General features: G+C 37.2%; 1 protein-coding gene across 2 annotated transcripts in view; it reads right to left on the bottom strand.

Moving 5' to 3' along the window:
* LOC121408540 (palmitoyltransferase ZDHHC5-like) overlaps window positions 1-24991 on the bottom strand; it is a 64916-nt gene extending 39925 nt beyond the window's left edge. For both annotated transcript variants that reach the window (XM_041600031.1, XM_041600032.1), the window contains exons 1-2: window positions 24781-24991; window positions 199-326 (exon numbers count right to left, since the gene is read on the bottom strand). In XM_041600031.1, coding sequence (XP_041455965.1) covers window positions 199-326; window positions 24781-24884 — 232 coding nt within the window. In that variant the 5' untranslated portion in view covers window positions 24885-24991. The remainder of the gene's footprint in view (window positions 1-198; window positions 327-24780) is intronic.
* Window positions 24992-25020: the final 29 nt, after the last annotated feature.

The following is a 25020-nucleotide window of genomic DNA, read 5'->3' as shown; positions in this document are numbered from 1 at the left end:
AAATGCTATCCCTTATCCAACATCCTGAACAAGAAAAACCTCTACCTCAAGCAAATTATCGTCGATTGAAATTTAGAATGACTTCCAGTAAATTGCTTTTGGGTTCAATACAAAATCAAATCAGAAAAAGAGGAGCTCCTTTTAAAAAAAAAATCCTGTATTTTCCTTGCAAGGATCCGAGTGAAATGAAATGCTTACTTCTTGGGAATACTCCGGGGTCAACAAACGTTGCTAGTAGGAAGTTGATAAGGGCGACAAGGAATAGGAGAACGTCAAAGGCAGCTATAGCAGGGTGGTATTCACACGTTATGATCAGACCTCTTAATCTGAAATCAAAGTAAAGAGATTCAAATGGATATTAAATGCAAAGAATGACAATAATTTCATTCATTCACTTTCCAATTTACTGTATGAAATAGAGCCACAATACAATACTGTCCTTGGAGAATCATATCAACAAATAAATGACCTTCTACATGTAGTAGTCGGGGCATGTATTGTTTCATTTTCAATTTCTACATGTACATGTATAAACTAGTATTTTAAAAGCTGATTATCCTAATCATTGACCTTAATAAGCGCAGTGGCAACTGAATACATGATTATCCTACATTTGCCCGGTTAATTCTCCATAATTTGTGCGAATTCATGTGTGTTTGATGGAGATATTGTACGGTTTCTGGAAGAGGCAATGAACACAACATGTTTTCATTCGTGATTAAAAGTCAAGACTCGATATTTCCATTTTCGGATGAGGAGTTGCTTGTGCTATAAATGTGCTTTCAAAAAGTGAACAACAGAAAATGAAAAAAGTTTGGAATTAATCTTCACTTCCTGTGTCAAACTGTGCTCTACAGTTGCACCTAAACAAACTGGGCTTTAATACAATTCTGAATGCTCTCAAAAAGGGGCAAATTCAGAAAACATGATTTGATATCAAATTTGCATTTGCAAATCAATTGCCCGTTGAACATGTAACTTCAAATGCGAAGATAAATGCATACTCTGTATACAAGTACAGTAAATGTACGCATATCAACAGACACATTAGGTGGTGCTGTACCAGCCCGAGCTTGCTCAATCTCGAGATTAAAAAAACATCATCTCAACAAGCGCAAGAAGAGGAATTCGTGCTCGAGCGAGGCATCAATACATTATGGTCCGACACCATGAATAAATACATGTAACCCGGGTCGAATCTTCAGCGCGTCTCCACCTGCAAATTAAAGGGATAATTCGAAAATAGCGCGCTATTTTTCAAATAATTCTAATTTTACTTTATAAGGGCCGTCTGCACCATCCCGAGTTTTCAAATTAGCGCGCCATTTCTGATCCGGCAAATCATCCCGATCTGAACAATCTTGAGATTATTTGCAATGGAGACGCAATTATCGGCGCTAGTTTGTTGGATTTATCTCGAGATTGCATTCCCAAGTCAACTTGGGATTATTTGCAAAATAGCGCGCTATTTTATGAATTATCACGCTAATTCGTAGGTGCAGACGCGCTCGGGATTATTCATTCATGGCGTCAGAACATAATGCATCGACGCCTCACTCGAGCAGGAATAGCTCTTCTTGTGATGGTGGAGACAGGGTTTCTTGAATCTCGAGATTAATCGCATAGAGGGCTGATCGGGCTAATATCTTGAGATTGAGCAGACTCGGGATGGTGCAGCACTGCCTTCAGGATTGCAATCTCGAAATTAATCAAACGAACTATCGCGATAACTGCGTCTCCATTACAAATAATTTTGATATTGTTCAGATCGGGATAATTTGCCGCATCAGAAATAGCGCAATTATTTGAAAACTCGGGCCGGTGCATACGGCCCTATATACAGCCATCCATTAGCACCCTTATCTTGCAAGGCTAATGCCCCCCTTCCCCAATCTCTAACTCATCGTTTCCATTCCATTGGGTGCCTAACCACAAATTCCATTTATATAAAGTTGTCACTACTCAATAGAGACATATATATTCATCCCTAAATCCATACATGTATTTCCTTGCCAAAGGTCTGTTGACCGAATGGAGTAAAGGCTAGGTCAAGATTTCAGAGAGTTACAAATATATATATGTACATGTACAAATCTTGGCCTGTAGACATATACATTTTTAAGACACAATGAAAGCCGCTAATTAAAAACTATCAATGCAAATGACTTGGAAAATAAAAATCTTTGAAAACTATAATTCTATGTGCAATTGTTCATAAAGGCAGACATGGATTTGGGATTTTTTTAGAGGGGGGGGGGGGGGGGTGGCGGGAGCAAGGTTTTGTTTTGTGAAAAATAAGCAAAACTTTAAAATGTCATGGCTTTCTTTAATATTTACAGCTGATTTTGATGAAATTTCAGCATTATGCTTGTTTGGGTTTTCTCTTTTAATTCATATCTACTCTTTGTTGGTGTGGACTTGCCCCTCAAATCAAAATTAAATATACAGGTACATGAGGGGAATATAAATTAAATCAATGAACCTGTACTGTATTCATTTGTACATGTATTGTCTATGAACATTTTTGTACAAATGTATGATAAAAACAAATTACAATACAGATCATTCCACCCTTCATTCCCCATTCCCCCTAATAATGCCTTGTACAAATTTGAAGGCCAATATTTCAATGTATATGTACCACATAAAAGATGAACGTCCATGCTACAAAGCATCTGTATCATATATGGATGTAGATCAAAGCATATACATGTAATTCCACCTTTTGGTGGAATGGAAACGAATCAATACTTCTTGACCGGTGGAAAACCCCTCGTCCTACGCAAACAATATCCCGCTTTTCTTGGAAGGTTAATTTTAGAGAGGACAGCCTCATGCAAGTGTCAGTGACACTTGATGTTCTGTATCCACGCTTTCTCCATCAAACCACCTCTAAAGCCATCTAGATTCCACCGAGGTACAATTACACGTGTCCATAATGCACTGCATATACATTTTCAAATTGCAACACTGCGTGTGAATATCATGAGATCCTCGAAAAGTAAAGCAGGAGTTCCAAAACAGTTTAGTTTAAAAGGTCAAGCTCACCCCCATCAAAAAGTTTACTTGAATAAAAAAGAGAAATTCAAACAAACATAACACTGAAAATTTAATCAAAATCAGAATAAAGTATATTTCCCTCATTTTTTCCCAACACAGAGATACATGTACAGTATGCAAATGAGATTGTGATTATGTCACTCATTCACTCTTTCTTTGTATTTTATTTTGAAAATGTTTTCACATTTCATTTTTATCACAGATTTCACAATTACAAGATGCTTCATCAAATCACAATACAATGTAGGTTGCAACAATGTCAATTCCACATGGAATCAAGATTCAAACTGGTTCACATGTATTGTAGTAGTAAGGAGAATTGATCTTATTCTATGATTCTTCTCTTTTCGTACATGTACTTCTTCCTAGGGTTTCATTCTCATTAAGCTTGTTGGTTTTTCTCTTTCGAATATTAACTTTGTTTTGTTGGACTTCCCTTTCACAGAGTACATGTAAATTGCTCCGGGTTTTAATAGTATAAAGCTGAAATTATTATTTTTTAATGTTTGTTTTTATTTTCTTCTTTCTCTGTTAAAAGGTCTTTTTATGAACATGCAAGAATATCAACGTGCCCTTTAACTTCTTCCAGCAAGATAACATCCCGATTCCCGAAAATGCCTATTTAAGTAATGTACATGGCAGATTGAATACATCTCCATGTATTGTATGCAAACTACATGTACATTTATTCACCAACTTTAGAAATAGATGAGTACCAGCACATGATTACAAAATGACTGACATTTAATTAACTAGAGTACATGTACATTTTAAATTTTATTATAAAACTTGTTTCATAATTTAATATCCCATTTACAAAAAAAATGAACTGATGAACATGAATCTCAATTTAATTTATAAATGTAAGGTACAAGTAACAACATGCAATGTAATGTTTAAAAATGTCATTCCTTGAATAGCATCAAATCAATCTAGTTTGTTTTTCTTCAAATGGTGTTGATTTTGTATAATTTCAGTCTGTTTCCGAGCCATCTGATCGAACTCCCACTTTTTGACATTTATCTCTCTCTTTTATTCAAAACACGTCTACTCCAAGCATTTTGCGTGCCTGCTATTCTGATATGCGTGCCATGTCAACATTGCAGTACAGTACATGTATATCAAAAGAGTCTCATCATTAATCACTTTTCCTAAAGAGTTAAAAGCTAAAAGATTTGTTCATGCAATGTTTATTAGATCACTAGTACTTATTTTCAGGTCAAAATGAAAGAGCGAGTTTGATTCCAACGGCTGTACAGTCATGTCCAATCATATCCCCTATATTAAATGTCATGCAGAACTCTCTAGAAAGGCAGTATACATGTACATGTACCAGTTTATATGGAGTCTACATCTCTACATGCAAACGAGTTTAAACACACATTCCAGTGCGGACTACATGTAGTTGATATTTGAATTCGTACTGATTTGACAGTTGAAACGTTATCAGAAGAATTATCAATTCTTACTACAAGAAGGTGAAACCATTGGCTCCGATATTGGATAGTATAAGTCCCTGCAAGCTTCAAGCAGGTTTCCAAATTGTTTGCAAAAACTTTCAAAACTTTTTCATGCTCTTTGTCAAAACTCAAATTTGTATAAATTTACATGTACATGTATACGTACATACATGTACATGTGTACAGTAATATGGACAAGTCCATTTTGGTCAACTGTACATGTAACATGTTTATGTACAGTACATTTATGTAACAGCAAAACTGGACTAAATGCAACAGTCTACGACTAATAATTCGAATTCCTCCAGGTCATTTTCCCCATATCCACATCCATGTATATGCAGAATAATCTGCAACTGATGTTACAATTATTTGCATACTTTCATTTTTATTCATTTTCTGCTCCTCTTTTTTATTCTTCGTGTCGAGCTCTAGGAATCTGATTTACCTATCAAACAAATTTTCCTGAGTCTACCGTAATCAACTACTGCACTAAACAAATTCAGTTTACAAAGAGTTTGGAAATGGGTTTACTCTTATGGATAAAATTTCTCTAAATCTGCTGGAGGGAATATGTACAGTATTCTCTAAAAAAAAATAGCTGACTCTGTAACTCTGACGTCAGCAAGCTTTGTTAAACAGCTCAGATTATACCACTATTTGGACTAGACACATTTTCTTCCATCTCCTTTTCAAATCGCTGCCTTACAGTTTACACATGAGTAAAGTGAATTACTTTACTTTTTCTGTAAACCGATAATTTTCATAATTTTTTTCTGTCATCAAAAGAATTACTTTGTGACATACATGTAATCCATCATCTATTAGTCTACATGGACCATTCTGGGAAATCAAAGTAAATTTGTGATAAGAATTTAAAAACAAACAAGTGGTGTACAGTATGAACTGTGGTAATCTGCATTATTAGTGTAGATATACATGTAATGTAGTGTATTTAGCTCCTAAAATATCAAAAGAAACACATTGTGATGTTAAAACACATATTTAAGAATAAAAAATAAACATGTATTATTTCTGGTAATATTGTACTTACATTTGAATAGAATTTACATAAATCAAGCAAGTGACGGACTTAATGTACCCCCCCCCCCCAGAAAACACACTTTTAAACAAAACAAACATACAGTGTGTATCAAACTGAATGTTACATAATTCTACCTGTATGGATCTTGAGAAAATACTAACATGTATATACGTATTGTACAAACAGTACCGTATACATGTATGTCCATGCCTCCTCTTCACAATTCTATAATTTACTACATGCAGAATTGCACTATAAAAACAGTCAGAACAACAGATTTGGTTCACTGAACAAATCATTCTCTCCTTTAGTGTAATAGTATTAAGTTTATTGTGACTGGAACATATGTAGTGTTTCTGAACTTCTCACTGACAACTTATCTTCATCTGATATGAAACTACTGGTACATGTATATTACATACATGTAATCCACATGATGGCAGAATGGCAGATGCATAAAAAGAAAAAAAACACTGGTCATTTAACACCTAATTGACACCTCTGCCATAAATATATTATCTTTATTCACAGCATGATATATTACCCTAGAAAGTAATTAGATGTACGGTACTCATTCATGTAACTTTGTTGGAATCGATGTGGTTTATTAATGGGGTACATGCACAAGTTTCATTGCCGTCGAATGATTTGACAAATTATCTTTCGCATATCTGAAGGTTATGTCATAAAGCTGTTGAAAAGGTTAAACATGCTTACACGTACAGTACGAGTGTATACACAGAAGTTTTCATACCCACTCAATCACAACAATACAGGTCTGTAAATTCTGAGAAATATTAAATGCCTCAAAAAACCTGATACGTTTTTTTTATGTGTGTTCACACACACACACACCTGAACCAGATAAAGTTCCTGTAGTTATGAGCAAGCAACAAGACTAGCATTCTTAACACGACAAGTTTATTTTTTACAGACATTATTCTTGCCTCACATTCAATGTTCTTGTAATGTAATTTGCTTTCGCACTGCAGCATCCATGCGACCTTGGAGAAATTCCATTTGAAAGTTTTCCTAATTTGAAAAGTATCTACTAGCTTGCAGGAATTTTTTTTCAGGAATATTCCTCGAAATTCCCTGCTGTCATAATGGCAAAATTCTAGGTATTTTCTATTACCAAGGGGTATGAACGCACCTAAAAGACTTTGATTATCGCAAATCAAATTGGAGTTTTAAAGGTCAGGTCCTACCAAACAATAGTTGATTTGAATCAGAAAGAGTAAAAGCAGACTAGCATGGCACTGAAAAAATTTCACCAAAATTGGATGAAAAATAGGGTTTCAAGTTCTTGCAATATCAGGTTTTGCTTATTCTCTCAATGTGTACTGTATATTAACATGGCTTTATATTTTCAATGAGCAATTACACCAAGTTTTCCATCATTGAAGGGATATTAATAAAAAAATCTCAAGATGATGATGCATGCATAAAATAGTGAATGTGTGGTGACATTGGTTTCCTCATTTGCATACCAGATATGATATGGCTACATGTATCAATGCTTTGTGAAAATATGGAAAACTAATATGCTTTTCACACGAAAGAAATTTCCTGTGGTTAAGCTTATAGCCCACTTCGGTTTTACACTATGCTTTTTCAAAGTGGGCTAGCACAGTAAATAATACGGTACTATCTGACCCTGCTAAGAAGCAGGGTTAGCCGGCTGAACTGCGGTGCTTAGACCTGCAGTCTAGCCGGAAACCAAACCGGGCCAATCAATGAGTCGAAATTGAATGTTAATCTGTGCGGCAAATCATGATTATTCATGAGTTGTGATAGCCCGAGGTTAAGGTCTTAATCCTGGCTATTAAAAAGCAAATAGTATGGGGTTAAGAAAGACAGTCTGAAACCAAAAAAAGATAGTAAGGGGTTAAGTAGTGTCCGGGGTTAAGGATACCGTGTGGTCGAGAAAATGCAGAGTGAAAAGTAATTAAGTTTCTTACATTAGTTTTAAAACTAATTTCAAATAATGTGTACTGAGATCTGAAATCCTTTGTTTCAGAGCTTTTCCATGATCCTATACTCTTGAACATCATCGACATTCTGCAGTGCTTTAGGCCAGTTAACCAGGCAGATAATTCATCTACAGCCACTGTCACGCACTGCCATGCACACCACCAAACACTTCTCCCAGCAGAGATTCATATTACAAAATTAAATGCTCGTCAGGCTTAACCTCACACTGACGCGGCTGTGCACGGGATAAAAAAATAATGATTTTTAATGCAGTTAGCAAGCTACTCAGTATTTGAAAAAAGTCAAGGATCCTTGTATGAATGTATCTCTCACTCTCTGCATGCTAAATGTAAAAATTGCTGTCTATGTATCTCTCTCTCTCTTTTATATCTTTTTTCTCTCTTTTATATCTTTCTCCATCTCTCTTCCTACTTCAATCGCTTACCGGTAATCCCTTTAGATGTCCATTAATTGACTTAATTTGACTTTGAAACATGTACATATAATACATTCATTCATTCATTCTCTCTCACCTCCTCTCTCTCTCCATTCACTTGTTTTCTCCTTTAAACCATCTCTGTCCTTCTCTTGCAGGAATCTTTTCACATGTTCTTTTTCAGCATTTTCCATCATTTCCTTGTTTTTCTTTCTCTTTTTTACATGTAGCACACATTCTACCCATGGTCAGAGGAACACTTTCCCCAATTTTTCTCTCTAAATTTTCAATCTCTCTTGCTCTTTCTCCTTCATCCACTGTGTTACCCATCCCCTCATTCCATCACCCCCTCTTTCCGTCCCCCACTCCCTCCCCATCCCCCACTCTCTCCCTGTTTCCCGCTCTCATCTTCTCTCTCTCTCTCCAGACATACATATCACTGGGAAGCTCTGGGGCTCTCTCACGTTCAGAGCAACCATGGCTTGACATGAATATATGAATTATAGCGGGACGCCACGCAAGTCGCTGGGAGCGATGCACAAGTTGCATTTCATTAGAGATACGTTGATGGAATAAAGCCGCCTCACAGCTCTCTCCCTTCATGGCGGGAGGATAACTGCATCGCAAGGTCACAGAAAAGCAGAACATACAAATTATACACAAAATGCATGTATAGTTTTAATTTTTGCCTGCATCTTAATCCCTCGTTTATCTGGTCTCCACCACATCTCTCTCAACTACTGTATACCTACATCTACTTACATGTACATGTAATACTATGTGATAATCTTTACAAGTAAATAACACAGAAATATTGTTAAATGTCATTGATAATTCCATATTAAAGCAATTTATCCATGTTTAGGAAACAGGAGATTGAAAAATAGGAGTTTGTCCGAAAGGGTGAGCTTGGGAGAGGGAGGGGGGGGGGGGGTAAAGCAATGTATGATTTACTCCCTGATAAATTGGGCCAGTATGGCTCTTTGAATGATTAAAGCAACATATGGTTGGACCAGGAATGGTTGGATATACATGTACAAGTAGTCAAGTGAAAATGGTTCATATTTCTTTAAAATAATAATCTTGAGAAGAGAACACATACGGTACATGACGTTTTTTATGAGTATGAAATATCCATTGTGCTGAAACACAATACTGTAGAAGCATTACATTCCTACAGGCAATTACAATAGGAACATTTCCATAAATATGTTTTCATGATTTCCTACATATATGCAGGCTATCTAAAAATCATAGTCAGGAGTTGATTTTGGTTTTAGTTTCTTAAGTTGAAAAGCAACTTCAGCATCACATGGTGGAAAAATCTCATATATCTGTGACTCCGTTCCAAGGCCTACACATACAGTACATGAAACTGAAATCAACTTCCTCAGATTTAGAACTCGTGCAAACAAAATAATGAAAATTAGACTAGAGATACTTTGTTTGTATACATATCTTTGGATGTTTGAATTTTGACCCAGTAATACCAGTATACATGTATCTCTGACTTCATACTGTACAAATTGATGTACATGTACCTGAAATCAACTCCCTTAAATTTAGAACTCTTCCACATCATTACAGTACAGAACTTGTAATTTATGAAAAAAAAAACGATATGCTATAATTTTGTTGATAAAAACATTATAAAAATGTTAGCAGCTCTGTACAAGGAGTCCACATTGAATTGTGAAGTTTGTTTGTGTTTGTGTGCATGTGGAAATGTCACAGTTCAACTTCCAGAACTACGCGAGCAATTAATCTTTTTTATTGGATTTCTGATAGCCCTTGCAATATGAGAAGGAAAAAAAGAGTATGCACATGAATGGAAAGGCTATTCAGAGCAAGTGATGGTCATGAAAAAGAAAGTTACACCAACATAATATAAATCACTCTAATTTAATTAAGGGTGACTCTATTGCTCATTAAAGTGTAGGCCTATTCCTTTTTAGAAAGCTGAGGACAATAATGGGAAAGCTGAAGTCAGTCCTTATACTGCAAAAACACCTATCATTGAGAATAATGTTTGGGCTGAAATGTTGATTCAAATACATGTACAGGAAGTTAAATGCATGCAACTTTCTGATTTAATTACCTGTACATGTAATAGCCTGATCAGATGATGTGCTCCTCATGGCGTCTGGTCAGGCAAACAAAAAGCAAAGTACATTAATTGCAACATTCCCAAGAAGTACATACAAAGAGAGAAAGAAATATACATGTACATGTACAATTTCCCACCGAAGAAAAAACTTTCTACTCAAAGCAAATACAGTGTACATACTATATTGCTTGGTTATCAGTTCTGTGTCTTCTTTCTCACCATTTTTTAAATTTGTAATAAAATTGGCAAATTTTGTTTTGTAATATTGGTTTGATACTTCGATTGGTACAGCAATTTCCTAGTGGCTACATGTAAAGTTTATTTCGTAATTATCTGTGACATTGTTAGAACATTTTTTGTGTCATTAATTACCTTGTTCATGTACATGTAACTTAGCCCCAATGTCTTGATTTTTTATTAATAAACCAGTTATCTATCTATTCATCTATCTATCTATCTATCTATCTAAACATTATCATTAGAAATTTAATAAATGATAAATTATATACATTATACATGTACATGTATAAAGAGGCAATGATTTTACTATGCTTCTGTTTCTCGATCACAATATACTGATCCTGAAATACTATGTGGCTGAAACCGCTGGGATTTCATCCTGATCCAAGATCACATGACAAACGCTAGCACTAAAGTCTGCAGGGACAGACCAGTGGTTTCTGCATCGTGCATAATGATGTCAGATGAGCCTAAAATGTAGTATAATTTGATGCTAATATTGAGACTTGGAATATCTTACTGTGTAATGTTCTAAATCATCGTATGGATACCTATTTTAAAATCTGTGACTACATGTATGCTATCATCCTTCTTGTAATAAAAGCGAATCTAGTCGTAATGACATAGCAGTCGTACAATTTGGCCTTTACTCCAAAATAAAGGCTTGCAATCTTTCAAAATTGTAGTATTCTTTCAATTAATTTTAACCTCAAATAAAATTGTATGTTCCATTCACATTTTCAGAAAATGAGATTAGTTCCACAATCGGATCACGAACAGTAGTAAGGTGTGCAGTGGCCTTAAAATAGGAGACTACATGTATATTCACTCATATACATGTACAGTATGTATTGTGGCTACTTCTACATGTATGTACAGGATTTGGAGTCTAGTCTCCATCCAAGGCATGGTCAAGGTGTGTGCCATGTGAGAATATACTGCAGTGTTCCCCATCCCAGTCCTTTTCATAATCCATTTCACATCCACCGTGGTTTTCTACTTTTCCTGTTGATACATTTACATGTGGATGTGACGAGTTAAAAAGACAGGTCACTGTCACTGAGCCCGTTCTTGTGTGCGAACAAATGTGTTGAGTCTATGAAAATAGCAAACTAATGAGAGAGTCAGGGGCAAAATATTTTGTCTTTTTTTCCAGATGTAATTTGTTATTTTTTTAAAGGGACATACTTGTCATCAGGTATTAGACTAGTGGCTAAAGGCAGTTACAGACTTTGTCCACAATACAAAATAAAATATTCAACTTAAAAAGGCAAAATGAAGAAAAAAATGTATATTTCTACAACTTTTTTTCTATTCAATTTAAGAATTCATTTCATAAAGAAATACATTGCAAAATCATTTTATAAATAAATTCACATGTGGAATTAAAACAAGAGAAACAATCCTTGCAGTCTCGCCTGGATAGCAAACTGGCCTCTACAAACTTTATTTCGTCACTTGTCCTGTCGGATGATCCGGGACGGCCAAAGGGCCTTTCGCCCCCCCCCCCCCCTTTGCCATTACATGTTCAGTAATTTCCCTCCTAGATGGCGATAACCTCCAAACGATTTTTGGAAGGAGGGGGCAGAAAAATTTATACACCACTGTATTCTGGTTTTGTTGAAAACTAACAAGAAAAGAGGAAATATTCACTTCTTCCTACCACTCCATTTTGTATATGATTCGATCTTCAGGTTTTGGATTTTTTTTTTCAAGTCAAGAAATGGAGCCTAAAAGAGTCTTAAATACTGATCCTTTAGGAGCCCTATTTCATTAAACTTAAAAATTTGCAATTAGCTGTTGAAAGCTTCTGTAATCATTCAGTAGATTGGCCAATATCACAGGAATTTATATCCAGTCTTAATGAAATGGACCCTAGTGTTCAACTCAGTATTGGATTAATCATTGGCATATTATATGCCAAAAAATATGCATTTTTTTTTTTTTGGGTGGGGGGGCTTCACCAAAAACTGATTCTGTCTAATTCTCATTCTACAAGTACAGTCATGTACATGTACACAGTGATGTCAGTAATCTAACATCACCTGAAATATCTTACAATTGAGGTCAAACTCAAGAAAGAAAGGAATATTCTGCATTTCCTTTGTACATGTAGTTTTGAAGTAAATCTATAAACTTTCTGGGATATATGGACAATAGAATTTAGGCATTTCCTGTTAAAGGCCTGTGAAAAATGTGAACATGTATCAAGCAACCTTTACTGAAATGGTTTTCATACCGTCAACTGGTTGACAAAATGGGAGAAGGGTTACGCAAGTGGTCATGCGTCATGAGGTTGCCCCCTTTTGCGTTACATGGTGATTTTTGCTTTCGCGATGCACTTTCAACTTTAAAAACATTTATCTGACAAAGTATACACCCTATGATAGCAAAAGTATACATTTTCTGAAAGGAAATTGCACAAGGAATCCAAATCTGCACTAAAAAATGGCATTAGGTGTAAGGCAACAGTTTTACATGGACTTGAATAGGGAAATTCTGATATTTTTTTTAATCTCATGGTTTTTGTCATAAAATTTTGTGTAGTCCCCCTTTGACAAAAATAATGCTGTATTATGACAGAACACATTTAGAGCTTTCTAACCATACATAATTGTGTAGGGTTCATGTTCATTAATGATCTGAAAATTGACCCCGACTTTAGCCCAAAAAAAATCATGCGTTTCAGGAATTGTATACTATAATATATCAGGTGTTATAATGCTTGCAATACCAACATTTGTTGGGTTTTCTTTGCCTTTTACATCAGAATTTATATTTCAAAAGGAATTGATGGTACATGTAGGTACATGAACAATTCAAAGGAAAAGTAACAATTGAAATGCAAGTTACACAATTTGCTTACCGAGGCTCTTATTACAATGATCTGCCAAGTGATGATGACATGCAAGAGACTAGGTTTAGGAGTAAAGACTGAAACAAGTTTGCAGATGCTGTATGTACAAACATACATGTACATTAATATGACTACTGCAGCTTCATGAAAGAAGTTTCTAAAGTGCAATTAGAAACATCATATCCACATAGTCTGTGTTTGATAGTTTAAAGCCATGGCGGGTTTTGATCAGTTCAAAGCCAAAATATTGTATGCAGTCCTTTGGTGTGATAGCATTTGAGGTAGGTTATGTCCATTTGACCATTTCACGTAGACACTTATTGTTGAATAATGTCAGTGTGTATATTTAGTGAAATATGTATACATGAATATGTACATGTAAGAAGACATCAGTGAAGATGTACAAACTTGGTGCTTTTAAGAAAATAATGCTAAACCTTCTAAAATTCGTAACACATTTTCTGGATGTTTGAAGGTCATTGACCTTTGTAAGTTAATAATTTGGAGGATTTGCCTTAATACTGAGCAGTATTTTCATCCCCTCAAACTTGTAGGAAGTGTTTTTTCTTGTAGGTTGATGGAAGTTTAGTGCTAACAATAACTGTCATTCAAATATGTGTCAATCTGGAAGAAATGTCACAATTAAGACATTGCAAATTTATCAGATTTTTATGTTTCAACCTTATCACACAGGTCTATGACATGGCCAAACCTACTTTTCAATCATTAGACAGTAAAGTAGAGTATGTTAGCTTTAATTTGATACCAAGTTTGTAGGTTTAGGCCAAGTTTTGACAAAAATATTGATGTTTTCCCAAAAATTGCACCAAAAATTGCATTTTTCCATTGGCTTTGTACAGGCGGCGCCGCTTCCGGGGGCGCCGCTTCCGGCACCACCCCTCATCACCTCTGGTGTCCTGACTTTTGAGAGCTATAACTCAAGTTCTATAAAGTCTACAGCAATGAAACTTTCCAGGCTATTGCCTTATTAATTCAGCTTTAAAATGATACTAAATTTGTTGGAATAGCCTCTATGGTTTTGAAAATAATTAAGAATTACTATAGCATGAAGCCAAAATGTGTAACAGCACCACCCTTATTGGGGGGCGAGGTCAAGACGCATGACCATTGTACATGTATTTGTCATTTGAACAAACATTCTGACTCAAACCTAAATCATAATTATGCCAAAAATAATATCAATGAAACCAACATCACCAGGCCTGCACACTCTCCACTAGCCATTGGAAACATTTCAACATGAATTTCCAAACTAAATTGTTGGGCATACATGTACTACATAGACTTCGATTGCACCTGTTTTTAGACATGCTAAAACAGAATTTAAGATTTTCTGAAACGGAAAAGGCAGTTTTTAGAAATAGAAAATCACTGTCCCTAAATGTAATTGTAAACAAGATCTGTAACCACTTTTTGCCACCAGATGGTGAGAATCAAGCTTTTAAAAATATGATAATCATTTAGCATGTTTTGACTGAATGTTTATTAGAGAAAAGGTAGAACTATCACTGAATGTGATTAATACCCCAGCTGTATGTTGTTACAATAGCAACAGTTTGTAACACATGGAAAAACATGTCTTGCCCAGTATTACATGTTCCCCAAGACCAAGTATCATAATTGGTTTAAACAGATGAAGTTCAAAATGCAAGATTTTTGCCTAATTTTTTGACATATATCTTGTTACCATGGCATTGCATTTTCCAACACTTAGAAAAATACGCCCTGCACATCTTTACCTCAAGACCAATGATTTTGATATTGCCTCCCCCAACATAGTCTACATGTAAGTTCATTGACCCTACGTGACCTTTGACCTCGGACCTGAAACTCAGACATAATATTTTCAATAATACTTGATTAAAATCATGTCCAAGTTTCATGAACTAGGTCCATATGCTTTCTAAGTTATGCTGTCATTTAAAAAACTTAACCTTCGGTTAAGATTTGGTGTTAACGCCGCCGTCGTCGTCAGAAATGCGACGCCTACAGTACATGTATAGTCTCACTCTGCTACATGTATGGAGGTGAGACAAAAACCGAAAAACTCTACCACATTGAATGTGCACAGAAATCAAGCTGACGGCATGCGGGCGGCAGGCCTCCATTCGACATGAGGTCCGAGATTAATGTGGGAGCAAAAGGCCGATGCCACTTCTAGGTTACATATCGCATGTAGTGCATCACTCCATGCATTGACTTTTGGACATGTGATGCTTTGTGAAGAACGGAGGTCGGGGCTGTCAAATGGGGGCGCAAAACAAGGCAAAACATTTTATGAATATTTTTATGAAATATGAGACGGAAGATGAAAATAAACATTGCAATCAAAAATAGACAAATAAATAGCTCGGATTGTTTACCGGACTGAATCCTGCCGAGTTGACATTGTCTGGCCCGTAACATTACGGGTATCACTTTGCATCACTCGAACCCGGTAAATACCCCCCCCCCCCCATTCTTTGATAAGAATTGGGGTGTCATCTGTCACCTCAATAAAAGTCATGAAACTATTTCTAACAAGCAATCCATCCTCCTACATGTAGTGTGATGGTCAAGGGAACAGGTCAAAGGAAAAGCATCCCTACATGTACCTATATTAATACTTTCCCTATGATCATTTTATTTGATGTATATGATCAAACCTCTTGAGTCAAGGCCTTGTGTGTGAGATGAGATGATCCTATATCTAGCCGGCCAGGCATGCATGTTAAAGAGAAATGCCAGTAGTTGAAGTAAACACTGATTTCATGAGAAAGTCTGTAAAACCAGGCTTTAATAATTGTCAGTATATCATCGAGGATCTAGATTTGGTACAGTTACATAAACTGAAGTTAGTGAAATCTTGAAATCTATGCTGAAAAATGGTCACACTGAAGATCACCAACACAGATAAGCGCACATGGGACAATGTATTATTATTGCTTTAAATTTCAGCGCGACGCTTGACCCGAATCCTGTGCTTATTTGCTAATTTCTCAGCAATTACACAATTTCTTACAGAATCCTTTGGCACATATTTTGTTATTCATACACACAAACACTTTGGTGGTGATTTCATTGGATTCTGTAGGAACTCATTTTGATATCGTTACACATGTACCACAACTGGCATTTACCTTTATGCTTGTTCAGTGTGTGTAATATTGTGTACATGTGCGCACACGGTATACAGCTGCCATGTGACATCATGTGACTGGTCAGGTGATTAGCTGAGACTAAATGATTTCACTGGATGAGAATATATCTAATTTGTTTTACACATAAAGGCTCATGCTGTCAACGCTTCATTGATAAGCATGTGAGCGATTGCCAGTTGGCCTTGTATCAATCCCCTCTATACATTACTACTGGATAATATAGGCTATACAGTGAATAACACTTTTTGGGGTTTGAATCTCTCACAGATAAGAGTCAAGTAGGTCAAAACATTGTATTTTTGCATCTACATATAAATCAATCTCATGCCATCCTGATACTTGCACGATTTGGTGTCACGCATTGGCACGACTCAAGTCGTGCCAGTGTGCAAACTAGTCGTGAACTGGCGTGAAGTGTGCGTAAACACGTCGTGACTGCGTGCCATGTCGGGACGAGAATTTTGAAATGTTCAAAATTTTGGTCACGACAAAATTTAGCGACCGGGTCGTGAACTATGCGCAAACTGTTCGTGAACTCGTCGGGACGATGCGTGCCATGCCACGACTGTCACGAATGGTTCACGAACAGCTCACGTCGTGTTCATGAATAGTTCAGCACGACACCGTCCGAATTGCGCAAACTCGTCGTGCGAATGCGGCAAGTGCGTAAACTATGCGCAAACTATGCGTGAACTCGTCGTGCCAGTTCGTGTCAATGTGGACACTGACGGGCACGCATTCGTGAACTCGTCGTGAAATTGTCGTAAAACAGTGCGGGAGCCTCCCAGTTCGTGCCCCAAAATTGCACGACTTGCCACGACAAAATCGTGGCCAAAAGTCGTGCAAGTGTCAGCCTGGCTTTAGCTGGTCCAGGTAGTTGGGCCTTTCCAGGTCAAAGCTTTGCTTCTGATAAAATTTACTAGACGGGTTCGGACCGAGTTGAAGGAAATGAGCTACAGTAGGGACTTTTTGAAATCTTGAAGGGATCCCAACAAATTTGATACCATTGGAAAGCTTGTGAAAATAATAATGGTGTTTCAATCAAGTCATCGTCTGATATATTGACAAAGATACTCTAATTTAAAGGGGAAAATATGCAGATTTTTTTCAGTCAAAAAAACATTATAGGCTTGTTTCAGTGTGGAGACAGTAGCTTTTTAAAATCTTGAAGGAATCCCAACAAATTTGGTACCATTGGAAAGCATGTGAAATAAGAAAAAGAATAGTCCTTAAATCATCTCATGATGTCAAATATTGACAAAGATAATTTTGTTTAAAGGGGAGAATGTGCAGGTTTGTTTTTTTACAGCAATAGTAGATTTCCATAACATACACAAAGTGCAATGAATAGGGCTGCTTTTTAAAAAAAAGTGATTGTGCTGCTATGTGAGGCAGGAATGGCCTGTTATTATACATCATTTTATTCATAAAACTTTCTATAGGGTTTTTCCTCCTCCTTTAATGTCTTCATTCTTGTTTTACATGGGTGCACGATTGCATACTTGCCAACATTTGAAATCTAAAAAGAGGGACAAATTTGGCCGGGCGGCCCCCTGGACCCCCGGCCGGCCGGGGGTTCAGGGGGCCGCTTAGCTTAGGCTCCCGACTTGGTTCAGGGGCAGCGCCCCAATTGGGGCCTCAAGGGGGCATTGCCCCCTTGAGGCTAAAAGAAAAATAGCACTATGGAGGGCCATTAGATGCTTAAAATGATACCAGAATCACATAATATATATATTAATAGACACTCTACACACATGCACCAGTTCTGTAGTTCAGTATCCATGATCTTGAAAATATTCTCCCCTGTTGATCTGTCAGAGCACTGTTGCAGTGACAAAAGTTTACATGCTACCTGACCAATATTATCGTCATAAGTTTTCAGGAGTATTGGGTACAGTTTCACGGCTCCTTGATCGGTACTGCCATCTGTAGTCTGTAAGGCTGATGCTTGACTTTACTGACCAAAGCTTTCGCATAGCTGTCTGCTAGGGTACAAAGGATGTTACTTGTTTTTGTCCGAGCAGCACTGTAACCCTTAGCAATTTTTGAGTCGGGAAAAACTTGTCTGATTCTGAACAAATCACCAGCATGCCATGGTCAGAAACATCAATGTTATTGTTATGTTCCACGAACTTCCACCAAAAAATCAGTAAATCTTACCTCAGCTCCAATGACAGAGGTATCCTCTTTGGGCATAAAGGAAGATATTTTGGACATGCGAGTCGCATCGAGATCCGCCTTTTCATTGTCGATGTGTTTTTTCTTCTCGGCGTGCCTTCTTATATCATTAGCTCCTCCACTTGAGTCGAGATTTCAAATTTATGTCCTGCCGGCAACACATGCAAAATGCAAATTCAACGCCTTTCGTGCTTGGCTTTATGACATGAAATCGTTGTTTGTACTCCCCTTTAAATTTCTGCAACCGTTTTCCACTCATTTTGATCAAATCCTCTCTAGTTTTGCGAAATAATCCCGTTAAATCCACGATCGTCGCTTACCCCGTGAACAGCTCAGCAAGCGTTAATACATGTCCCACATATAGAGATCGGTGCTGTGCATACATGCGTTGTGCACAAGTACATGGGCACTCCGCATCGCATGCAAACAAACCACGTTTTCGCAGTCTAGTCAGTCGCATGTGTACACCGGTCACACAGCGGAAAATCGACTTGGGAGAGCGATCGAAACTTGACATACCGTACACATGACCGTACATGTACCATCGGTCAGTGTCGTTGGTGGGTCTGTAACATTACGTGTATCGATAGCTCAAACCCGGAAGTCATAGACAATACTGTACACTTCGTAATATTGAACACGCGCAAACACTTTTTTCTCTTTTTTTCTTTATTGATTTTTTTTTGTCTAGGCTCAAAAATCGGAACATTCCGATTTTTCTGCTCTACAAAATTTTAAAAACGGGACAATTCCGATAAAAACGGGACAGTTGGCAAGTATGCCGGATTGCAGATACAAATTCTGTAAGTGGCATTTCACTAAACTCCCTAGCTACAGCACTCGCCTAGACCATCTATTCAACAAACATTTGATGCAAATTTCATTTTGTAGAGACATTTTACACAAAAAAATATTGCAAAAAAGCTTAATAGTCCTCTACATGCATCGTACATGTATGTAGAATTCTAGACAGGTCACTCAATACGATATACATGTATCATACAACCAAAAACAAAACAATCAAATAGATCCTAGGTATTGATAAAGTACACTTATTCTACATATAGATCTAGTCTAGTCTATTTAAACGCAAGATCTAGAGTAAAAACCCAAAATAGGGACCCATACTGGCGGGGGACTTGCATGCATGTGATACATGAACATACCTGCTATTGAATTGTGCACACACAGTAGATCCAAGTTGCTGCTAAAAAAACATTTCAGGGGTTAAATCCAGGGGTAAAGCCATGATTTTGACTTTCAAAGATTCTATGACCCTACATGTAGCTCAATAAGTCATCATGGACTCCAAAAGATCGATGACCAAAAAAAATTGAAAACTATCAAAAATGAAGAATATTTACCATTTTCCCCGACTCTGATTTGAACTTATCTTGGTAAATATTGTAGTCCCACATGTAGACTTTCATGGTGTTGCCATGAAAATCTACATATGGGACTACATGGGACTGCAATATTTACCGAGATTAAATTAAAATCAGAGTCAGGAAAGAGATGAATATTCTTCATTTTTTCTGATAGATTTCAACTAAATCAAAGTAATTTCAAGGAATTATGGAAAAAAGAAGGCTATTCCATGAATTTAAAGATGTGAAATGTGAAATTTTAGCAATTCTTTTTTCAATTTTTTTTTTTGAGGAGCGCGATTTTTTGCTCTCCTTATTTTTTTAAGGAGCGCGGTAGGAACACCGGCGCGATCGCGCTCCTCAAAAATGAAGGTCTGACATTTATTCACATTGAAGAAACTTCCTTTTCTTAATGCCACATTAAAATTATGGTAGTAACCAATGTAAACTAAGTCCATGTAGGCTAGATGGAGCATTTTATGCTCTTACCTTACCGCAAATACTGGAAGACTAGAATGCTAAATTACAGTCAAGCTTCCAGGTCTATCTTCTAATATTGTCAGCTTCCTTCATGTTTCAATAAATTAAGGAGGCAGTGGGGCAAGTTGGTGAAAATTTAATTCTCATATCTGATTAATAGTAGTGGGAATCATAATGCTTATCTTTCCAGTGTTGGTCTAGCCTGATTTTGAAGGTGACTGTCTACTGTGGGGACTTCAACTACCTCAGCTGGGAGAGAGTTCCAATCATTGACTACTTACTTACTTACTCGCTGACTAAAAGCTTGCTTTCTCACATTTGTTCTGCATCTTGGCTCTACAAGTTTGAACCTATGACCTCTTGTAGTACTGTCAGCTAGTTGAAAAAAGTGGTCTGGGTTAAAGGTAAATGCCAGTTTTGGTAACGATATCAAAATGAGTTCGTACAGAATCCAATTAAATGACCACCAAAGTGTCTGTTTGTATAAATAAAACGTATGTGCCAAAGGATTTTGGAAGAAATTGCGTAATTGCTGAGAAATAAACAAATAAGCACAGGATTCGGGTAGAGCGTCGGGCCCGACATTCAAAGCAATAATTATACACTGTCCCACGTGCGCTTATCTGTGTTGGGGATAGTGCTGTTGTCGGGAACAAAAATCCATGTCGACATGTCGCTTAAAAATTAATACCGACATCGACAATGTCGACATGAAAAAGGGACCATAATTTAGCCTAGGCTCCCTAACAAAAACAAGTGGAATTGCCTCTGGCCGTCTCACCTGCATCACGCGGTTCAATATAGCAGCGGTGCTGACTTTGAATACTACTCTTAACTCGCACAAGATGTTCAGCGATACATGGTTACTCTTATGTCCACTTTTTATGAACTAGACCAATAAACTTACAGAGATATGATGGTTATTCAACAAAAAACCCCAACATGGCCAAAGTTCATTGACCTTACATGACCTGTGACCTTGATCATGTGACCTGAAACTCGCACAGGATGTTCAGTGATACTTGATTACTCTTATGTACAAGTTTCATGAATCAGATCCATAAACTTTCAAAGTTATGATGGTAATTCAACAGATACACCCAGTTCGGCCAAAGTTCATTGACCTTTGACCTTGGTCATGTGACCTGAAACGTGCACAGGATGTTCAGAGATACTTGATTACTATAATGTCCAAGTTTAATGAACTAGACCAATAAACTTTCAAAGTTATGATGGTAATTCAACAGATACCCACAATTCGGCTAAAGTTCATTGACCCTAAATGACCTTTGACCTTTATCATGAGACCTGAAACTTGCACAAAATGTTCAGTGATGCTTGATTACTATTATGTCCAAGTTTCATGAATCAGATCCATAAACTTTCAAAGTTATGATGGGAATTCAACAGATATCCGCAATTCGGCCAAAGTTCATTGACCCTAAATGACCTTTGACCTTGGTCATGTGACGTGAAACTCGTGCAGGATGTTCAGCGATACTTGATTAACCTTATGTCCAAGTTTCATGAACTAGGTCCATATATTTTCTAAGTTATGATGACATTTCAAAAACTTAACCTCAGGTTAAGATTTTGATGTTGATCCCTCCAACATGGTCTACATGTAAGTTCATTGACACTAAATGACCTTTGACCTTGGTCATGTGACATGAAACTCTTAAAGGATGTTCAGTAATACTTGATTAACCTTATGGCCAAGTTTTATTAACTAGGTCCATATACTTTCTAAGTTATGACGTCATTTCAAAAACTTAACCTCAGGTTAAGATTTGATGTTGACGCCGCCGCCGCCGCCGTCGGAAAAGCGGCGCCTATAGTCTCACTCTGCTTCGCAGGTGAGACATAAATCATTCGATCGTGGAACATAACACTCTCAATCAAATGTATTCACCTTGACACGAGTGATATCCCCACACTAGATCTATATAATACAGGCTCAGCTCGGGAAAACATATATTTTCACTAAGCTAGAGTGAATTCACTTTCAAAATCACCGATTTAATCCACATCTTTTTCTGGAGAATCAAGTTTTGTACCACGATCCGGTCTCGAAAGCATTGCGCAATAACACTCGGAGCCAATTTGAGAATCACCAATTACAATAGTGATCATTGCGTATTGTACGCTGGTACACATGTGCTGCAAACGCAGGCTCCTCAAATTGACAGTAAAAAATAATGAAATCGACCAATAATTTCAGTATCACTTCAGCGGCGATCCGTGCAACGATCTCAAAACAAAGGAAGGGAAGTTTTCTGTGACTTCGTGATTTGAAATAAGTGCTCAATTGCGGCGGTCACAACTTTGACAAAAACGTTTATGTGAAAAGTAATGCATTGAGGAGCAACGTATTATCAAGCACGGTGAATAGCGATGGGTACATATGGATGGGTACGGTGAATGCTACTACGCTACGCTCGCTATACGCACTAGCTAAATCTAGAGCGCGGGATCGTCGAGGGGCAGCTCGATCGGGCAGGCCGGCCCACACTCAGGCACTGACGTATTTCTGCTGCCGCGCAGCTCGCAGGTATTCTTTTTTCATTTAATGTGCCGCTTTATAGCTGAATAAACCTTTTAATCGCGCCACTTACTGTGGATAGAAGCTTCTAACTTTTCAGCTAAGCTTTATACTCGTGACTTTAGGCTAGACCCCTTTTTATTTTATATGTTTGCATGTCGATGTGAGTGCGTGCATGTCGACATGTCGGAAACATTGAAAATCCTTCGTATGTCGACATCAATGTCAATATGAGGCCTATCGACAACAGGCTAGTTGGGGATCTTCAGTCTGAACGTTTTTCAGCATAGATTTCAAGATTTCACAAAGTTCAGTTTAAATATGTAACTGTACCAGACCTAGATCCTCGATGATATACTGACAATTAAGCCTTGTTTTACAGACTTTCTCATGAAATCAGTGTTTACTGCAACTACTGGAATTTCTCTTTAAGCCTGTCGACTTCATGAGTGATCTTATACACTTGAATCATGTCACCTCTCTTTCTTCTGTACTCCAAGGATGAGAGGTTCAGGTGTTTAAGCCTGTTCTTGTATGGAAGATGCTTGATCCTGGAGATTACTTTTGTTGCTCTCTTCTGAACTCTCCCGACAGCCTTTATTATAGCATCAGCAATGTACTGTGGTGACCAGATGACATTTTCATATTCCAGGAGTGGCTGCACTAACCCTTTACACAGTTTGGGGATAGTGGTCGAATCAAAACACTTCTCTTTAATTTGATACCAAAATCATTAAATTTGGTTAACAGGATCATGTGTCAGAAATGTGTTGAACTTTGATTTTTCCCTCAAAACCATGAATATGTTACGCGGTGTGAATACAGTGAAAAGCACTGGTTCACTGCTACTATCCTGCCTGCTGAGAATCTACAGGTAGGAATATGGTATGCCAATGCTATATTGAGCACACACTTTTAAAAATCATTAAAATATCACTTTTTTGACTTAATTACTAATTTCCATACATTTGCCATTCAATTTTCATTAGTAACTTAGAATAATTTTTGTTTTGACCAGAGCGCTCAAAAACTTGAATTTTGGGCATATTTTTGTGTACACCTCTATTGGCGGAAAGTAATGTGGCAAGAAAATTTTCATTTTTCAAGCGCTATTTTTCATAAAGAAAAAATAATTTATTTTAAGAATCAAATTTACTTAAGAGCAAAGTTATATAATGAAAAGCTGTAATGGAAACTGACAGTGTAAAAAAAATCAAGCATTTGTCCATTACAGAAAAAGAGAAAATAATCCAAACATTGTCAATCTTATTTTGCCACACATAATACATATACGTTGTTCATTGAATGAGTGGGTGAAAAGGGTGAATATTTTGCTCTGTGTGCAGTCACCTGATTATTATTAGTAATGGTAGACGAGTTCTTTTTATATACTTTTATGAATAACTGAATAAAGACAAAAATCAACGAGCCCTGTCACGTCAGGACTTTGCATTGTTAACCCCCTAACTAATGGTAGCTGCATGATAGCGAGCCATCGGTAACGGGGAGAAATTTTAAATGAAAAAAATGTTTTAAAAAAACTCATCGAAACAGACGGCTGCCAGCGCAGCTGTCTGCGAGCTCACACTAAGTTGACTAACAACAAACTACCGTTGGTGAATGGGGATTGAAATGTCATCAATTGTTAAGGAAATCCCCAGAAACAACAGTTATTTCTGTCTATTTAGAAATAGAATCGAGTCGAGACTCTCACATCTCAGACTCAGCCTGCGCCGCCCGATCTGAGCAGAGAGGTCAAACGTCGACGGTACGATACGGTGTACTGCCGTGTCCGCCGTCCCAAGACTCCCAGCTCGACTCTATTCGGCATGAAATTTGGTCTGAAAAAAAAGGGGAAGATAATAATACTCACGGAAACGCGAAAAATAAGCCAGATGTACCAATCACAAGGATATAGGCAATCGTCACAGGAATATATCTTGTTGAAAGTTTACATTTCCCTTTACAGCAACCCATGTTGACAGATATACACACGACATTTAGCGATGGAAATTGACTTCGGATTTTCCCTCTTGGTGAGCATCGCCCATCTTGTTGATGTTAGTTTTTTCACCTCCAGAGTAAGGATCTATACGCCTAAACAAATAGTTCT

Source organism: Lytechinus variegatus, chromosome 2, assembly GCF_018143015.1.
Source record: "Lytechinus variegatus isolate NC3 chromosome 2, Lvar_3.0, whole genome shotgun sequence".
Taxonomy (NCBI): Eukaryota; Metazoa; Echinodermata; class Echinoidea; order Temnopleuroida; family Toxopneustidae; genus Lytechinus; species Lytechinus variegatus.
The sequence above is the reverse complement of the archived record's forward strand: the minus strand, read 5'-3'. Positions and strand labels throughout refer to the sequence as shown.